The 20,366-nt window shown below is 45.4% G+C and overlaps 1 protein-coding gene across 1 annotated transcript in view; it reads left to right on the forward strand.

Annotated features, from left to right (window-relative positions):
* Positions 1–4,329: 4,329 nt before the first annotated feature.
* LOC136768859 (syntaxin-1B) overlaps positions 4,330–20,366 on the forward strand; it is a 39,371-nt gene continuing 23,334 nt past the window's right edge. Inside the window, exon 1 of the mRNA XM_066723249.1 lies at positions 4,330–4,660. Within this exon, the coding sequence (XP_066579346.1) occupies positions 4,631–4,660 (30 nt within the window). The 5' untranslated portion in view covers positions 4,330–4,630. The remainder of the gene's footprint in view (positions 4,661–20,366) is intronic.

The raw sequence follows: 20,366 nt of genomic DNA on the forward strand, positions 1-20,366 counted from the left end.
TCAAGACAGAAAACAGGAGACATTTCTTCACACAGAGAGACAGGCAGTAGGGAAGCAGTTTGGGGAGATAGGGGGTAAGGGAATCACACATGTATATACCCCATAAGCAAGAATGGCAGGACTTTTATTTTTAAACAACAAGACCCGTCTAGCTGTCTTGCCTGCAGAACTCTTATTGTTGCTTAAGGTTGCTTGATTCATGCTACTTGACTTAACACTGTGTAGTAGGCCCGGCCTGGGGGGTGGCAGAAGGGAGAGGGAGGGAGAGAAACCGAGTATGGAGTTCCCCTATTTAGACTTTGCCTTCCTTTGCTATAAACCTAATGACAAATATTATCATTTGTGATCATAAACAACACAAGGGAAAGGCAAATAAGGGCGCGGCAGAATAACACAGACTATGGCATCGTCTCTCTCACTCTCCCTTTTACAAGGCGTACTTCCATGTTTCGTTTCCTTTGATTCTATTCTTTTCACTTCACTTTCAATATATTATTATTATTAATTATTCATATTATTATTAGTGCTTCCCTACGTTGTTCAGAATAAATCTACCAAAATGTTCGCCTTATAATGACAGGGAGTTAGCTTAGCACACCCTCTGGTGTAGAAAAGTGGCTCTGCACCAACTACCCCCCACCCCCTCGACTCTGGTGTCAACGTCAACCTTTGCCCTTTCCCTCACCCTGATCCTATAACCCCAATAGTAACCCTGTTAGTAACGGTTGAAAAGAAATCGACACAGGAAATAACCCCTGGTTAACCCTGGCTTTTTATAATCAGACCATTCTACTGCACTTTTCCCACCCCCCTCCCCTATTATAACAAGTCTATTCTACTGCACATTAACCACAGCCCTCTCTTACACTAATACCATGCGACTGTCAGTTTATATCTCAGTGACGGATCCCTGTGGGAGTTTTCCGAGGCTAACCTTTCTCAGGGAATGCTTTTTGGCCAGCTGGCTGAGGTCCGTCTGTACTGAAATTGGGCATCAAAGAACAGGTCGCACTGTCACCCCTAGCCAGTTACATAGCGTGACTTTTAATTTATTCCAAGGGGGGGCAAGGGTAAGAGAACTTCCTACTAGTAACTGATCAGTACACCCCCCTCCTCTCGGTCTGCCTCAGATTAGCAGTGAGAAAGTAGTCTATTTCACTCTGTCACCACCCCTTCCTCCTGTTTCAGAGTTAACGTGCAGTTATGACAGCCCCCCACTCCCCCTCTCCCTCTCCCTCTCCCTCTCAACCTCTCTCCCTCTCTCTCTCCCTCTCTCTGCAGGGCCAATACACTTCCCTCTTATAAATCTCCCCTGCCTGGCTTAAAACACTAGGCTGAATATGAGTCTTCAGCAATTCTGGGGTTGTTTCAGCTCCCATTAATAATGCAACAATTAAAATATGACACTTTCTGCTCCTGTCCTGAGGAGAATCCGACAGAGAGAGAGAAAGAGAGAGATAGAGCGATAGAGAGATAGCAAGAGAGAGAAAGGTGGAGGTATAGGGAAAAGACTGGAATGGAGTAGGCATGTAGGTAGTGAAGTGAAAGAGAGAGAGAGAAGGTGATAGGGAGAAAGGGAGAAGGAGCGAGAGGGAGAAATGAAGAGGAGAGGGAACGGGAGGAGAGGAAAGAAAGAAAAAGGGAGGAGGAGAGAGAGAGTGGGAGAGTGGCAAGAAACCCAGGCAGATCTTTATTGAGACTGACAAGGACGAGGCACTGGGAGAGACAGAGCGAATGATAAAGGGGTGGGGGGGCACATGTCAGTGTTGGGGGGCTGCCTGTGTGTTGTGTTGCGTGTTCACACTCCATAACTGGAGAGCCAATCAGAGACCCTCTATCCTCACAGAGGCCAACCAGCAGGTGCTCTTCTGCTTAAGAGCCCATTGTGAACGACAAGTAAAGGAGTGCTTTAAAACAGCACTGCAAAGTCAAGTAGACTGTACTTCGTTTAAACACTAATATTATTTTTTATATTTATAATAACATAAAAGTCAAGCATAAAGCATCTATTATTAAACTATATGTGTTAAACAGCACTGATAACACATACAGGACCAGACTTTCAGTTTATTAGGTCGGCATTCTGATTTAGTCTGATTTAGTTTTAATGCTATTTATGTTTAGACTGTGAAATCAGACTCAGTTCTTACATTATGGTCCAGTCTTGCTTTGCCCATGAACATGAATTTCTGTTTTGAATGATTTTCACTGTATGTGTCTCACTGTGTAATCTGTGTTTCAATGATGGCAAAGTGTGCTGTTTTAAAGTTTGTGAAGAACCTTTTCACAGTAGGGTATCTCCATTATTATTATTATTATTATTGTTATTATTATTATTATGTATTTCTTAGCAGACGTCCTTGTCCAGGGCGACTTACAAAATATGTAAGTGCAATACAAAGTGCAATAATACAGTGCAATTCAAGGCATAATACATTTTACAAATTCACAATTTACACAATATACAGTAAACAAATATATAAGGTCTTACATCCTAGAATTAAATCAGCATACACGTAGGATTTTGAATGTAGGCACCATACTGCAAACAAATTCTGAAATATAGAGCAGAAATATATCCCACTGTGTGTATATATATATATATATATATATATATTAGAGAGAGAGCGAGAGAGAGAGAGAGAGAATATATTTAAATGTAGGTCAATGTTTTCTTGTATTTTGAAAATGTAATATATATATATATATATATACATATACATATACACACTCACCTAAAGGATTATTAGGAACACCATACTAATACTGTGTTTGACCCCCTTTCGCCTTCAGAACTGCCTTAATTCTACGTGGCATTGATTCAACAAGGTGCTGAAAGCATTCTTTAGAAATGTTGGCCCATATTGATAGGATAGCATCTTGCAGTTGATGGAGATTTGTGGGATGCACATCCAGGGCACGAAGCTCCCGTTCCACCACATCCCAAAGATGCTCTATTGGGTTCAGATCTGGTGACTGTGGGGGCCAGTTTAGTACAGTGAACTCTTTGTCATGTTCAAGAAACCAATTTGAAATGATTCGACCTTTGTGACATGGTGCATTATCCTGCTGGAAGTAGCCATCAGAGGATGGGTACATGGTGGTCATAAAGGGATGGACATGGTCAGAAACAATGCTCAGGTAGGCCGTGGCATTTAAACGATGCCCAATTGGCACTAAGGGGCCTAAAGTGTGCCAAGAAAACATCCCCCACACCATTACACCACCACCACCAGCCTGCACAGTGGTAACAAGGCATGATGGATCCATGTTCTCATTCTGTTTACGCCAAATTCTGACTCTACCATCTGAATGTCTCGACAGAAATCGAGACTCATCAGACCAGGCAACATTTTTCCAGTCTTCAACTGTCCAATTTTGGTGAGCTTGTGCAAATTGTAGCCTCTTTTTCCTATTTGTAGTGGAGATGAGTGGTACCCGGTGGGGTCTTCTGCTGTTGTAGCCCATCCGCCTCAAGGTTGTACGTGTTGTGGCTTCACAAATGCTTTGCTGCATACCTCGGTTGTAACGAGTGGTTTTCAGTCAAAGTTGCTCTTCTATCAGCTTGAATCAGTCGGCCCATTCTCCTCTGACCTCTAGCATCAACAAGGCATTTTCGCCCACAGGACTGCCGCATACTGGATGTTTTTCCCTTTTCACACCATTCTTTGTAAACCCTCGAAATGGTTGTGCGTGAAAATCCCAGTAACTGAGCAGATTGTGAAATACTCAGACCGGCCCGTCTGGCACCAACAACCATGCCACGCTCAAAATTGCTTAAATCACCTTTCTTTCCCATTCAGACATTCAGTTTGGAGTTCAGGAGATTGTCTTGACCAGGACCACACCCCTAAATGCATTGACGCAACTGCCATGTGATTGGTTGGTTAGATAATTGCATTAATGAGAAATTGAACAGGTGTTCCTAATAATCCTTTAGGTGAGTGTATATATATATATAGCCTATGCATTTAATTCCACATATAAGATGTTTCATTGTATTTGTTTTATGACCCCAATGTTTTACAACCCTAATGGTTGAGGTGTTTAATCAATTAAGCCAAATGCCTTCGTCATCAGTTATCATCATCATCAAATTCTGCGATTAGAGCAGATACATTCACACAGTAAAACTACAACTCCCGGTGTGCTTTGCAGGTGCCGCTGTGTTTGCATTGTGTGTGTTCCCGTGTGCAGCGGGAGAGAGGAGTGGGTTAGGTTGAGGAGAGACAGAGAGAGAGAGAGAGAGAGAGAGAGAGAGAGAGAGAGAAAGAGAGAGAGACCCAGCCACGCATGCGCAGTCCTCTCCCCCTGCATCTTTTTTTTTTTTTGCAGCATCAGTACCGAGCGAGTATCACCTTGAGTGCGCGGCGCCAGCACGGAGCATCCTTTCATTTGGACGGAGAGAGGAGAAGAACAGCACCGAGAAGGACCGAGAGGGCAGCGAGCGATAGAAAAACAATCGCTGTAACACATAACCCGGGGAGGGGTCAAAAAAAAAAAGGAAAGGAAAAAAAATCCTCAAGAAGAGTAATTGCAGCCGGGGGAGCAGGGACACGGGCAGGAGCGCCGACAGACAGGGACCGAGCGCCGGCCGACATACAGCGCCTCACCGGGACACGGAGACACGATGAAGGACCGCACGCAGGAGCTGAGAAGTGTAAGCCGTCTACCGATTGACTCCTACCCCCCACCCCACGCAAAACACCCCCCCACGACCACCTCCGTAACCCGCCGCAGACGGGCGTTGTGGCAGAGCCTGGGCTCATTCATGGGCAGAGACGGGATGGCACGGGTGCATATTGCGTGTCTGGATGCCCACAGTGCGTGCGTGTGCGTGTGCGTGTGCGTGTTTATGCCCGTGTGCATGCTATGTGTGCATCCATCCCTGCGTGCGTGCGTGTGTGCATTACAGTCTATGTATGTGTAGCTGTCACATAGCTACATGCACATATACGTGTGTGTATATAGAGGGTGGGATTACTGTCTTATATATATATATATAAAGCTTGTCGATCAAATAATAATGATTAGTTTCTTTCCGAGTAGAATTGCATTCCTTTGCGGAGGGATGTGGGGTAGCCAGAGCCCATGCCGCCCCCCATCCCCTCCTCTAGAAGAAAGAAAGGGAGTCTTATACTGATCTGGCCATTATAAGACCAAGGGGAGCTGATTCCCGGCGCTGGGGGGCCAGGGCTCAGGCTGGCACTGACTGCGGTGGGATATAGCATATAATCCTTGGGGGGGTGCTGGGTCACACCAACCCGGAACCGGAGTGAGGGGCGGGTGGGGGGGGGTTGATGATTTATGTATTGGTGTGGACGGTGTGTGTGTGTGTGTGTGTGTGAGAGAGAGAGAGAGAGAGAGAGAGAGAGAGAGAGAGAGAGAGAGAGAGCGCGCAACTGATGTCACTGCAGTCTGTGCAAACCCTACAACGAATTGCCTATGCTGTACCCCCTCGTCATATTATTATTATTATTATTATTATTATTATTATTATTATAGGACCGGTTCTATTGCTCTGCAAGTCCCACTGCAATGCAAACTCTCTCTCTCTCTCTCTCTCTCTCTCTCTCTCTCTCTCTCTCTGTTTTTCTTTCATTCTGATTGTCTCTTTTTGTGAAACATGACGTTGATTAGCTCTGGAGCCCAGCAGCCAATCGCTGCACTGGGAGGGGGGGCGGGGGGGTTGCTCATTAACTGGGAATTTATACAGTGTATTTATAAACACGTAAAGAAAACATAGAGGTGCCGACATACATGCACGCATGCACACGTATGCATATCCATGTCCCATATGGGTCCCATTCTCAGTCGCCCAGTATGGGATAACAAAAAAAAAAAAAAAAAAGGAGGAAAATGGTAGCCATATCTGTCTTTCGCTGCCGGGTCTGTGCTATATCAGTGTAGCGCCTGCCTTTGTGATCGGAGAGCATAAATAAATAAATAAGTAAAGTAGAGACACGGAAACGCCTTGTGTTATGATCACACGGCGTGTTCGAGCTGTATTTTGTTTTAATTGATAATAATAACCATTGCACTGAATCGTGATTGTCGCTAATGCTGCACAGCGTCGTCCTATTGTTGCAAAACGTCAATTACTGTCAATTACCCGGCGACGCACGCACACTCTCCGGTTAAGCGCTTTATAGCGCTGGGTCGAGTTACTGCAGCCTAGCGCGGCAACACAGGGAAAAACCTGCTCTCTCTCCTGACTATGGCGCTACTGAGAGAGAGAGAGAGAGAGGGAGAGGGAGAGGGAGAGAGGGGCTTGTGCCCCTGCACTGTGCATCCCTGTGTGATTTATTGGTTGCGGGCACAATTCCCCGTGTAATGGGTGCCTGATTGACGCGAAATTCTGTATTGTTATTGTGATCAATTATAATATTATTATTATCTGGTGGAGCAGCTTTTTTATTTTAGTCACGCTTGTTCAAGGCACGCGTTCATTGCGTTTTTATTGTCCTGGGTGGACTTTCCATTCACACCATCAATTGACTGAACAGAATAGAAAAAGGAAATGCATGTGTGTCGTATTGCATGCGTGTCGCGGAAAACCAGGGAGAGGGTCTCACAGCCGCGCAAATGTGTCTCCACTGCAGCAAAAATGTTCGGTCAATTCCAGTCTCATTGATTGTAATATGGGAGGGGAGGAGGGGGTGCTGTGAAACTGCCCCCCATCTCGTTTCTCCCATATCTGAAAACGAAAGAAATTAGTAATCAAGTCCTGGCATTTAGTATAGCATGCATATGATCATATTATCAAGGCGTTTTTTATTGTGTGTGTTTTCATTGGTATTTATTTGTCCCTTTGCTGTAATCGTGTTTATTCTCGCTTTCAACGCGATTGCCGTGTTTCCCTGCGCATACGTGTGTAATTATACTAATTAAGCCTCTTTTGTGACATACACGTGCGCTATTGCAACATTTTAATCACATTTCTCAATAATACAAATAAAAATAATAATTAGTATTATTCCATAATCTCCCAAATATTTTTATATACGTGCTGAGTATTTTACAGTCTCGCTAAGGCTTGTCTCTGAAACGTCAAAGGAAAGGGATTAAGCCACCGATATTACATTATATTACATTACATGCTACATTGTACCTATATCTGTACTTCGCCCATAACCCCCAATGCAACACGAATACTTGTGTAGCAGCACAATGACTGGACTGCAATTTCACTGTTTTATTAACTGACTGTCCAACATGTCCACTGTAGCCAGCTATTTCCACAGGACTAATCCACTGTAGTTTTACCTTAGTCCCCTCCGGTACAGCAGCTCCCCAGTTTTAAAACACACTTGTACTAGAGACCCCATTGACTTATGGCTATAGTTCTGTACATCTGCGGCTAATTCCCGTTTACTATTGCAGCGTGACTATCCCACAATTGCACTGTACTGTTGCTGTAACACCATATTGTAACAGCACTATTGTACTTTACTTTTACTAGAGCCTCTGTTTTAACATTTCAAATCCCTCAGTTCTTTCCACTGATCCCCCATTTGTAATAGGATTATTTTACTATACATGTACCGTAGTCCCCCCCCCCACCTCCTCTCTCTCTCTCTCTCTTCTTCTGTCTGGTGTCTGTGTTAAACTGTGTATCTAGTCCAGGACATCGAAGAGATGGGTGTTTACTTTAGTAAAGCCAATGCAATGGGAGAATACAGTCATCTGTTTGTTAGCCCTCCACAGAACAACTCTCACACAGACAGTGGGACCATAAAGGAGAATGATCTATTATCCCAAATAGAGATGTATATATATTTGTCCCATAGGTTGTATGGGTAGTGTTGTGAATGGAGACTGGATCGCACTTTATTGCAGATGCAGAAGCTGTGTTGAGACCCTGTTTGATTAGCTCTGTAAAGTGCTTTGTGATTATGCTATATGAAAGGCACTATATTATGTATTATTGTTATTATTATTTTTATTATAGAGACATGCAGGTACAAAAACACTAGGCAGACAGAATGTAGCTGGTGTAGGACACAATAGTTCTCAGGTTGAGTTCTGGCCCTGTTGTTATTATTAAATAAAGCACTGTTTCATGCATTTTACTGGGCTGTTGTCTAACATGACACGATCTGAACACACCTGTAAAAGTAATACTTAAAATAAAATGGTCAAGTTGTTAATGCCACTTTAACCCCGGTGCCCACAGTGATGTCATCAACAAGTGCTGGAAAGCAGGCTGAGAAGCTTGGTGCTTTTCCCTTGACGAGCATGTTGATTTCACAGTGTTAAGGCACTTGCAGCAACACTATTCAAGTCAGGAATCAGATGAAGGGAACGCTAATGGGAGACTGATCTTAAAGTATTTAACGTAACTAGTCTTTGGGCTCTCTGAAGCATAATCCTCACCCACATAAGTCCTCACCCACATTGTCACAAAGTAGGAAAGCACAGACACGGGTAGGATGCGGGGCAACCCCCCTCGGAAGGTGGTTCAGGGCGAGAGAGACGCAAGATTGTATATTCGATGTGGGGTCTGTTTCGTACAGTGGCTAAAATCATTATGGTGGCACTCCTACATACTGAGGGGTTCACAGATCCAGGGTGATTTTAGTTTGCGACTGGTTGTTTTTGTTCATTACATACAAAGAACATGCGCTAAAATGTGTAAAATGCTTTAAATGGAGAGCGCCGACAGCAGGTCTGTAAATTGTAATGTGATATTTATGACGCAAAACATGTCGGGCTCCTGTGTGAAGCATCGCGTGGCCAGAGAAAAATTTGCCAGCGCTTAATTGGGGTCTCGCCAAGTAAAAGGCCGGGAAAGCCCTACGCTAGAGTCGCAGATGAATCTTGGCGATTTTTGTCATGGTGGTGGACTGTTTTCACATTCGGAAGCTCAGATGAAGGTTTATGAATATGCATGTATCTAATCCAGGGTGTTTTAAACCTGCTGGCTGGTGCCATGGTGCAACACCGATGCAAAAGAACAGAAACGTACTTCAGGGTCCAAACAGAAAGGGCTCTCATTCAGCCCGTCTTACTCAAGTAGTCTCTCATCAGGCAGCTAATGAAAGTAACGTTATAATCAAGCAACCAGGGCAACAATGTGGCAATGTCTTCACTACATTGTCCAAAAACGTTACAAAAGTGACATTTAGACAACCGCATTCCACAGAACTAAACATATCATGAAATAAAATGACATCGATCGAGAAGCTAACGTGAAGGTACATTGCGTACAGGCATGCGAAGTAGGAGAATTTTGATTTTGTGAGAAACTGAAAAATCTAGAAAAGCCTGAAATGGCTACAGAAGGGACACAACACTTGTTTGTCAAAGTACAACCTTCACAATGCTTCACCAAACCTGTCTGTGTTTTTCCAAACCCTGTTTGTTCTGTACAGAAAGGTCCATATAATCTCATTGAACTGATTAGGTATCTGTTGCCGTATGTGTGTTTTTGTCCAGACGAGTTCACAGCGTATTCACTGTGCTTTGAGGTTGCTGCTGAGACGGAGGGCGAATCTTTACGAAGGGCAGGTTTTGTAATGGACTTTGATCGGGGGGTCTGTCTGTCTCTCACTGGGGCTATCGGCTCTTATATTGTAGTGTGTCAAAGTAGCTTATCGAGTCATCACAGTATAGTTGCCCTGAAGCTGATTCACCCCCCAATCTGATCTCCACTCCCAGCTCACCAAGTAACATTGGGGCAAAAATGTAATCTGTAAAACTACATTTCAAGGCCGCCATTTTCATGCATACCAAACAAAATGCTGCAAAGGAAAACTCAGGTTGATTTAAATGAGAAGGAGACAAAATCTGTGGGGATTGTTTGGTGTTTAGTTCAGGGTATACCTTGCTTTATGCCTGGCCTATCTATCTGTCCACTAGGTCAGGCTCTGGCCTATCTATCTATCTATCTATCTATCTATCTATCTATCTATCTATCTATCTATCTATCTATCTATGCTTGGGGTTGGGCTCTGGCTCTGTACTGGATGAAGCAGTTATTGCAAATGGATGGATGGATGAATGGATGACTTGGTAACTCGTGTCACACCCAGGAAGGCCAAGTGTGAATGGCAGTCAAATGCGCCACAGAATCCAGGCACAAGCAGAGGACAAGCTCTGATCTTCCATTAGGCGACATGCAGTGAGTTGGTAGACCAGTAGGTGGCAATCTTCCTACCCCAATTCCGAAGCCAGCATCGAAGCAGAGAGCGTGGACGGTTTTCTGTGCCTCAGGAGGAGAGGGGATCTGTAAAATGCACAGGATCACATGGTTTATAAACTAGTGTCGCTCCTCCCAGCTCAGGCCTTTTGAGAGGGGGAGATTCCTCTTGGGAGGGCAGAAGAAGTGGCACAAATGTCCCAGCTGAGTAGTGAAAGCAAATTGAGAAAGTCAGGTCTGCACAGGAGAGAGAGAGGGAGAGAAGGAAGAGTGGGGGGATGGGGAGAAGATGGCGAATGAAGGCGGGGCCAGGGGGTCGGGCAGTTCCTTAAAGGCATTGGTGATGGTTATTAAAGCTTCTTGCGAGTTCTTAAAATCCGAGAAGAGGAAAGGAACAACTCATTTGGTAGAAGTTAGTTATTGATTTATTTATTTTCCTCCACCTCACCCAAGATGGATCTATTCTGGGAAACCAGAATAGAAAAAAAACGATTGCTCTCCCTTTTCTTTGTTATTGTCTCAGATTTGTCATTCTCCGGGGGCTAATATTCTCCTGGAAAAGCCTGTTCTGCTGGATCATCACATCCCCCTCACACACACACACATATCCATTTTATTCTATGGATAGGAGTCGCTGTTTACTGTTTTTAAAGCCAAATGCGAGAGGGGACAGCTGTGTAATTCGCTATTCGCGGATAGGTCAGCGTTATGATTCGGTCTAGGCCCGAGTGTGCCTGTGTGTTGAATTTAGAAACAGCCGAGAGAGAGAGGGTGGGGGGGTTTGGGATCTTGCAAATGGGCAGCAGGGGGTAGGCAGGGATCCAGACTGGAAGCTATGGATGTGTCCCAAGAGCCCTGACCCTGCTCTCTTCCTTTGCGTTGAAGGCAGGACTGGGAGCGTGCGCTCGGAGCTTCTGCCAGGATGCACAGTGTGCGCCCCGTCTCTCTCCAACACAGGGCGATGTGTGAAGCGCACACACAGCAGCCAAGAGCGCTCGGGAGCAGAGCTGCTGACAGATGGCGTTATGGTATAGCATAGCACTTTTTTTTTACTGCAATATGGTATTGTATAATATACGTGGGCATATATGTTTTGAATCCGACTCTGAAATGAACAGCACAGACACAGAGGGCCAGAATGAACGAGGCCGACCTCTTCCTTGCCTTGCTGGAGCCTCCTCTGTTCTATGCTTGGCGTTGTGCCCCCCTATTCTGGGAGGAACACCATCGCATGCAGCCTGGTGAAGGTCAGGTCGGCTCTGAGATGCAGAAACCAGGGGGTGATGTATTGTCCCGTGTGTCAATCGCTATGTGACGCTTCTGTGATACAGGCACGGCGTCACACAAGACCGAACCGGACTGATCTCGAGCTCTGGGTCCGCTGGAAGTAGGCAGTCGGGCCCGGTGATCTGAGTCTGTTATCAGAGACGGATGGATGCGTGTTTGTCGGTCATCTCAAGATCACCGTGGCGGGAAAGTGTCTGATCGGGGGCCTAGGCAGATTACTCACTTGTAGCGCGCGCCCTGTTGTCTTCTGGGAAGGACGATCACAGGGAGGCGTAGTGCAGTGGAGTGGCGCAGCTCACACCAGGGCAGGGTGAGGCACAGCGAGCCGGTGCCAGAGCCGAGGAGCCAGGAAGCTTTATAAGACGCTGAAGGCCAAGCTCCTGATGTCACCGACTTGCAGTGGTAGCACAGACGCAGATGCAGGCAAACACATTCAAAGACACACACACACACACACACACACACACACACAGACAGACACCCTAGTCTCCGAAAATCACACCAGATCAAACTGTCGGCTGAGTGACTGATTCGTACCTGTTCGAGACAATGTCTGCCAACGTGCCAAGCGCCAGTTTGCTGAAAATAAGATACCTAGCGTGACATCTCCGAGACCAACAGCTGGCTCGATTACAGGAGCTCAAGGCTCAGAGTGCCATGCAAATGCAATGGGAGTTTGCTTTGCACTATATTTAAACCACCGGAAGGACGTGTGGTTTATGCACACCGAATGTCAGCACTCCAAGTTGATCCTGCAAAGAAACAAGGGACAGTATATCCCCATTCCCTGTATAAACTTTTCAGAAAGAGTGACAGAGAAACAGAGAGAGAAAGAGAAGGAGAGAGAGAGAGAGGCATTATGGATCTCTGCCAGGCTTGTACAGTACTGTATTAGACCATCTCTGGATTTATCCCTGATTGAGCTTGGCAGACCCCACTTTAAAGGAAGAAAAAAGAAAAAGCATATAGCCACTACAGGAGTGAGTCATGCACTTTGCGATCTGACTCGAGCGTAATTCCGAACTAACAACCCCAGACGGGCAATTTCTGGGATGTGCGTCCGGGATGATGATCTTCTTGGAAGCTGAAATTGTGTCCACTTCTCCTTTCCTCCATGACGGACTGAAATAATGCAGTACTTAGGCTGCCACGCAAACACCATCTATCTCATGAAGATGACTCGCGCTCTTCCTAAAAGTGTTTCGTTTGTGGCCTCTTGCGTTTCTCGTTCTCCTAATCTGATTTCTCAGCTTTGCCAGGAAGAAACATCTCCAGATTCGCTCCAGTTCTCCGAGGGGATTTTGGTTACATAATGTGTGTTTGTTGTTGTTAGAAAGGACTGATCCAGTTTTGCCTTGTCGGTCTTTGAAAGTTAACTACAGTTTTTTTTTGTTTTTACCTCGAAGCGTGCCAAACTTTCCATGTATCCTGGACTGAAATTCTGCTACAGGACACCATTTTAGTGACCATATTAAGCATCATATACTCTCAATATCGTTCTGGATGTTGTCGTGAGGCATCAGGAGAAAACTTTTTTTTTTTCCTTCTGCAGAAATGTCTTCATCTGAGATAAAAGATGGTAAAGACATCAGATGGTGATTGACCTACATCATCAGATACATCACTGGTCATCCTCCCTCTCTCTCTCTCTCTCTCTCTCTCTCTCTCTCTCCCTCCCCCACTCTCTTCATCTCTGGGCCCTACTCTCTCTCTCATTCTATTTCTCCCTTTCTCTCCCTCCCCCCACCCCCCCCTCTCTCTCTCTTTCCTGCCTCCTCTTGTTCTCTCTCTCTTTTTCTCTCCCCACCCCCACACTCTCTCCATACACATGTAGCATACACTCTGCTCTCCCTAAGGCATCTGCAGTCAGTTAAATTCATCAAATTAAAATATGCACATACAAACACACACACACACACACACACAGATAAACATATTCCAACATACATTCTCAGACACACACATGCACGCCGATAAACAAACCTACAGGGAGCACATGTAGCGAATGCCTCGCCACTCACACACAGCCAGATATACATGCTGCGATTCCTGTCTGCGTACGGACTTTCCATCTACTCAGCCTCCTCACACTGGGGTGCAAAAAAAAGACAAGTGTATTCAGCACACACCATGTTGTGCCTCCTCAGACGACATGTGTTCCTGTTCCCTGGGCGTCCCCGGGATGTTTTGTCAGCTGGAAGGCTCAGAAGTTTCAGCAGAGACTTAGAACTTTGGTTTTTGAAAGATAGCTCATCGACTTTTGGTTCGAGAATGTGATCTTTCCCACAAGACACACCCAACCAAGTGATTTGCTGATGACAATGGGAACCTGGGGTTGCTGCAAAACGGGGTTCAGAACCCAGCTTGTGTGTTGGTGTGCAAAGGGCACTCGGTTCTACGCAGAAATAATGTTTGACAGCAACAGACCAAAAGACTGGCTGTACTGCCAAGCCTCCCCACTGGTTAACTTGCATATTGGCGTTGACTGTAGCGCCACACACACACACACAGCGTGCACGGGGACATTTTTTATTCATCGAACCATTTCAGTTACTCATAAAATGAAAACGATCAGTACACAGCTCATTACGTATTGACTAGAAGCCCCAGTACACACGGGACGCCCAGGCTTCAATGTCAGACACGTTCAATGCGTCCTCCTCTCTGTGAAACGACGTGTCAAAGTGGAATAATGAAACTCCGCAGTCGCAGCTGGCAACGTGTCAGTGGAGACTGATACACCCCTCGGTCTGTCGCCTCTGTCAAATCAGTGGCTCTGCGTGGATTAGAGGCGAACACTTTGTCCTGATCAAAAGTCTTTCCAAAACTTTGCTTCTGAGAGACTGCAGGGGGTTCAAATATATACCCTGTATGTATACTGAAGAAAAATATAAAGGCAACGTAAAGTTGGTCCCATGTTTCATGAGCTGAAATGAAAGATCCATGACTTTTTCCAAAGAACAAAAAGCGTATTTCTCTCTAAATTATGATTACATCCCTGTTAGTGAGCATTTCTCCATTGCCAAGATAATGCATCCATCAATTGATATATATATCAATCAATATATTTAGTTAGGTTTACTCTCTTTGTGAGTACTTCTCCTTCACTCCTGTTGGGTTTGAAGTAAGCGGAGGGGGCGAGGCGATCAATGCTCAGCCGATTGACATTATTGATCCGCAATGGGTGCCGTTTGCCAGTGCGACTGATCAGCTGAGGTTATCAGGTGATGATTGTTAGTGATCTGGGTGTTATATGCATTTCTACGAGTGCCGGGTGATCTGATCCATTGATCGATATGATCGGTGGCGCTGGACTGTGTTATTGTCTGTGAGATATCAGCCCAGATTGATCAGATGTATTGATGACTTAATTCTGGGGTAGTGCTGTGCCATTGGTGAATTATTCGTGCTGTTTGGGTTTTGCTCAGGTTTTGGTGCTATCTGACCATGTCTTGGAGACGTGTGCTGCATTATTGTTCTTCCCCTTATTATGATTTATAAATGTTATACAATCATATCTTCCTCCCTTTCTCACCTCACTCGCCAATTATTAAACTTGACTCATCACTTCTAGTCCCCACTGAAGCTCGGGAGGGCCAGGCCAATACCCAGAATGCCCCACTGCCCTTCTATCACACTTGGGCGATTTCATCTAGATAAAACTCCGCACCCTGAATCTGCCGGCAAATAGGGATGACACAAGAGGGGGTTGGATGACGGAGTGCCAAGTTATCCCCAGCCTGCAGAACCCCACTTCCCTCAGTGGAGTGAAAGCATCCAAAATGTCCCAGGTTGATGCCCAATTCCTTATCAAGGGACAGTTTCATTGTAGATGAATGAGAATGTTCGCAACCCGGCCAAGTTTGTGACGTCATTTGAATGTGAGCCAACGTACGTAACAGCGACAGTGATATCTAAATCGGACCAGAAGTCGACCTGGGAAGTTTTGGACACAGGGCAGTATTGTGTCCCACGCCACCCCTCTTCATAACTACCAGCCAACACAGCACTGTCACACCATTATTAGACCGGACGGACAATTAGAGTGGCCCCACAGCAACATTCAAAATAAAGGTGCCACATCCTAATACATCATTACACCCTCCCCCCCACTTGGTGCTGCATTATCGATCTTTGTGATTGGTAACATGTTTGTCAATCAGTATTGATGGTTGTCATCAGCTGCCTTACCGAGCAGTTACGTGCACTGCCTTCCCGATTGTGGTTCTCAGTCAGATTTGGGTGACGAACGACCGTGGTTATTGATCGTACGAGAGATGGGTGCAGGGTAGCTGGCTACAGCCTGGGCCTGACATGCCGAGATGCGGCAGTTTTGGTTGCTCGGTTGATGTGTTTTTTTTCTTTTTTACTTTCTTCTTTTCCTGATTTCCGTGTCTTGTATTAGTGGTCGTTTATGGTCTTGTGGATGCTGCCGGTCTCTCTGCTCATTTTATTACTTTAGCAGGAATTGTCTATTCCCCATACTGGCAGAACTGCTTTTTTTATGTAAGGAACGAAACTGCATTGCAGGAGGAGACAGACACATACTGCACTGCTGTGAGAGGGAGAGGGAGAGAGAGAGAGAGAAAGAGAGAGAGGGAGGGAGGGAACAAGCAGTGGGATAGAATAGCAAAGGAGGCAGACTGTTAAACTGACATCTCATTCGATCTGTTCAGTGCTCTCTCTCTCTCTCTCTCTCTCTCTCTCTCTCTCTCTCTCTCCTTAGCTACAGCTCAGCCTCCTCGGTATAACTGTGGATGAGAAGCTGCACAAGCAATGAGCAATCCATCTGTCTTCTGTCTGTCTTTTCATGTGACTATCTATCTATCCATCTATCCATCCATCATTTTGTTAATCCAGAGCAGCGTAAGCACAGGCAAAGGGAGATCTGTCTGTCTCTCTCCAGATCAGTCTATCTCTCTCTCTATATCCATCCTTCAGTCTCTCTACCGTTCGGTCCGTCTGGCAAGCTGCCCACTTATGAACGTGTGCCCGTGTCCACCTGTTGTGACCCCCCCGGTCTGGGCGGATGCATGACTGGAGTGTTCTCTGGACAGTTTGGACTGTCCCCAACCCCCAACTGTCCTTCTCTGCATCCCGACTGCCCACAGGACGGCTCTGTGTGTCTCTTCGGCACAGATGAGTGTGACTTGTGTGCCGCAGTACCGAGAGAGAGGAAAGAGGAACACAATTTAATGACTTTATCCTGCCCCCTCCTCCTCTCTCCTCTATCCCCCCCTCTCTCTCTCTGTCTAACTGCACATCTATCTGTGCAACTATAGCCATCCTACCTCTCCCCTCTGTAAGTCAGCTGTGAGTGAGTGAGTGAGTGAAGTGGGCTGTGTGTGGGGTGCGTGTGTGCATGTTGACTGCAGCATTTTTCTTTGTGTGTATGTGAGAGAGAGGGAGGAATGGAGGAGGGAGAGCCACCATGAGAGAGAGAGAGACAGAGAGACAGAGAGAGCAGAGTCGGAATGGTGATTATGTATTTGGCACACAGCGAGCTGAGTCAGCTTTGTAACTCGCTGGACATACTGACTCACCCCCCTCCCCTCCTCCTCCTCCTCTCCTCCTCCTCCTCCTCCTCCTCCTCCTCCTATTCCCACTCCCACTCCCTCCCTCTGCTGCTGTATCTGTATCTATCTCTCCATCTATCCATACCACATCGCACAGCTGAGCACATGTATCGGTGTCTCTCTCTCGGTGCGTAGAGATCATTTGAGATAAGAAATCGAGCTCTATCTATTTAGCCATGCGTCGGTGCTGGCTGATTGGCCTGTGGACCCTTGGTGCTTAGGCGGATCGGTCTGGACCCGGGTCGACCCTCTTTTGCCCTCACAACAATCAGAACCCGGGTTGCTGTGCCAGTGTGAGAGGGGGATTAAGTGAACAATAGAAATGTTTCAGGCATGAATGACAAACAGTGGTCACACAGAACCATCCTGACTCTTTTTGTCCAGATGGGCTTACCGTAGTTCGTTTTCTCCAATGTCCAATATAGCTGATAATTCTGTCTTGTCTGACTGTCTCCTTAGTGTAGGAACAGCAGAGGCAGTGAGGGCTGCCTCTCTCTCTCTCTCTCTCTCTCTCTCTCTGTGTTTGTCTCACTTTGTCTCTATGGCTCATCTCGGGCCAGAGTGATTCACAGTGTGTTGCTGAAGTGGTCTCCATTTGTGTGTGTGTGTGTGTCAGCATGCCCATGTGAGTTAGTGTCAGTGTGTGTGTGTGTGTGTTGGAGCATGAATGTGAGTATGAGAGTGTCAGTGTTAATGGTGTGCGACAGTGTGTGTGTCAGAGCGTGAGTGTGTGTTGGAGATAGCGTCAGAGAGTGAGTGTGTGTGTGTGTGTGTGTGTGTGTGTGTGTATGTCATGTACAACAGTGTGCCAATATACAAATCTCGCTTCTGCTACAGCCCTGTACCCCAGAATAGGCAAATTAATCTATCTTCCTTTATTACTGAGGACGTGAAGGCACCTGCCACTGGCCTCGTTGCAAATGGCTGCTCAGAAGGTGTCTTAATTCTTTCTGAGAAAAAATCTTCTCCCTCTCCCTCTCCACTCCTCCATTGATCTATTGAGCGAGTGACCATCTGGACAGGGGTCTCCGAGGGGGAGGCAGAGGGCAGCAGGATTCCATTACCATTAAATTATTCAAGCAAGACGATGGGCTCTCTGTTCTTTCGGTTTTGACTGCATTAGGATCTGCAGGGTGTATGAGAATCATTCTTGTACTCAGATAGGTTCACCTGATGTAACTAAAACATATATAATGATGGGCATATGAAAGATGATAAGGTATAACTTGGCAGGGCTTCAAGAGAATGGCACTGGCCAAAATGAAAACGCCACGCCACACAGTTCTTAAAGGGAAAGTTTCATTTTAATTACTACAGCACTCCTTTGTTTTGAGCAGCTGGTGCAAGAACACTCGTCTTATGACTGGGCATTTTCCTGGAGCTGGGCCAGAAATTATTTTAGACCTTCTTTTGAGCTGGATAATTAATTAAGGACTGGGTGTCTGTATTTCTGGTAATTCCCCTCATGACTTCAGATTCAATATGTGTTTGTTTGTTCAGAAAATGCTGCCAATCAACGCAAAACCCACTGATTGATTGACACACTTTGGTCCATTTAAAGAGATCGTTATAAATGATCTTTATGATGCCTGGCTGGATGGACAGAGAGACAGATAGATGGGTAGATAGACAGATGACCAAAAGTAATAGCAAGTTTCCTTTTCACACTATACTGTACCATACTACAGTATATTGTACTACTATACCTTTTTAGATCAGATGTTCTGATTTGTCCCTTTATTGTCACGTAAAGTAGTGTAGTTGTAGTCTGATGTGACACAGTGGAGCATTGTGTAGAATCTAACAATGCGTGTCTTCCCTCTGCCCCAGGTCTCCCCTTCCCTATCTACCCCGCCTGCCCGCCGCAGTGTCCAGGGGCCATTGTGCTCCCAGGGGCCGCCCCACCACCAAAGAGCCCAGCAGCCCCTGTGAGTGCGTTAATTAGAGTGAAGAGGGCAGTCCGTTAAGCGCGGTGATAACGAGGCGGCCGATGCAGATGTTTTAATGAGGTTAACAAGGCTTCACACCGACCGACTTATAATCAGACCCACGTTGTTCTTATTTATTACGATTTCTGGAAAATGATTTATATTGTGTTTGCTTTACCCTTGGGGCGCGCTACACAGATGGTGCTGCTGCTGATGACAATAATGATGGTTATTATAAATATTATACATTTTGGCAGGTCATATTTTGGGACTGGCTCTTCTAGTTCTATTTTAACATCCAATTCATTATTATTATTAAATATGGTAATCCCTTCTTTCTCCCTTTAATACAATTTAAAATATAATAATTGACAATTAGATTTTGCAAAGTGTCCAGCTGTTTCCTCGCATCTGTACAATCCAGTCAGGTCTTGACCACCAGTAAAGATGACCCCCTCACCCCCAGTGTGTCAGCCTAGACGCTTAGGGGCTTTGGCATCAGAGGATTGTGGGTAAGGGGCTTGTCTGGGCCGCTGCTGTGTTGCCCTGGAGCAAAGAAAAGCCAACTGCATTCAAGTGGACTGGTGTAAATGGCTTGGGTTTAAAGGATCAGTTGTATACATTAATAATTCACATCAGGACACAGTCTGACCTGCCACGGTTTAATAAAGTCAGTCACTGCCTTTTGGAACATTAAAACACTGGAGCGTAGAGCTGTTGGTACATTAAATACACTAAATCATATTTAATCTTGACTAACAAACTACCCAGTGCTCGGTGAGTGCCAGCCAAAGGGGGTATCCAGTGGGAAAGGAGTGCGTGTGAGTTTGCCAGCTTCCAGTTTGCCCGCCTGTAGCTCCGAGTGTTGGGTTAACTGTGACATGATTGATGTGTTTGTTTGTTTTTTCGCCTCCTGTAATCGTATTTTCCGTCAGTATCATTCCACTGCGTTTGTGATTTGACTGCATGTACGGCCACCCCCCGCTCACCTGCATGTGTCTCAGGAGGCTCCGGCAGAGAGAGCTGTGCTTTCTTTTGAGTGCTGTTAAATCACTTCTGTTAACAGTCATTATATTTATCCATCTGTCTATCGCTCTATTTTCTCTGTAAAGATCTAGCATCTATCTATTATTTATTGTTTAATTGATGTATCTATTCTTCTATTATGTTTTTATTGTTCAATGCATGTTATGTATTAATGTACCTATTATTTCATGAATGTTACCTATCTATCCATGTATCTATTGTTTATTTGGTTAATTAATCTATCTATATTATTTCTTTATTTGTTTATGCATTGTTAATGTATTAATTTTATTCTTTTTTTATTTATTTGCCTCTTCATTTCCCCCTCTTTCCCCACCACTGTTCTCTGTATCTAGCAGACACTGTTTCGCGCATGAGAGGACTGTATTGCATACCGAATTGAAATTA

Source organism: Amia ocellicauda, chromosome 14, assembly GCF_036373705.1.
Source record: "Amia ocellicauda isolate fAmiCal2 chromosome 14, fAmiCal2.hap1, whole genome shotgun sequence".
Taxonomy (NCBI): Eukaryota; Metazoa; Chordata; class Actinopteri; order Amiiformes; family Amiidae; genus Amia; species Amia ocellicauda.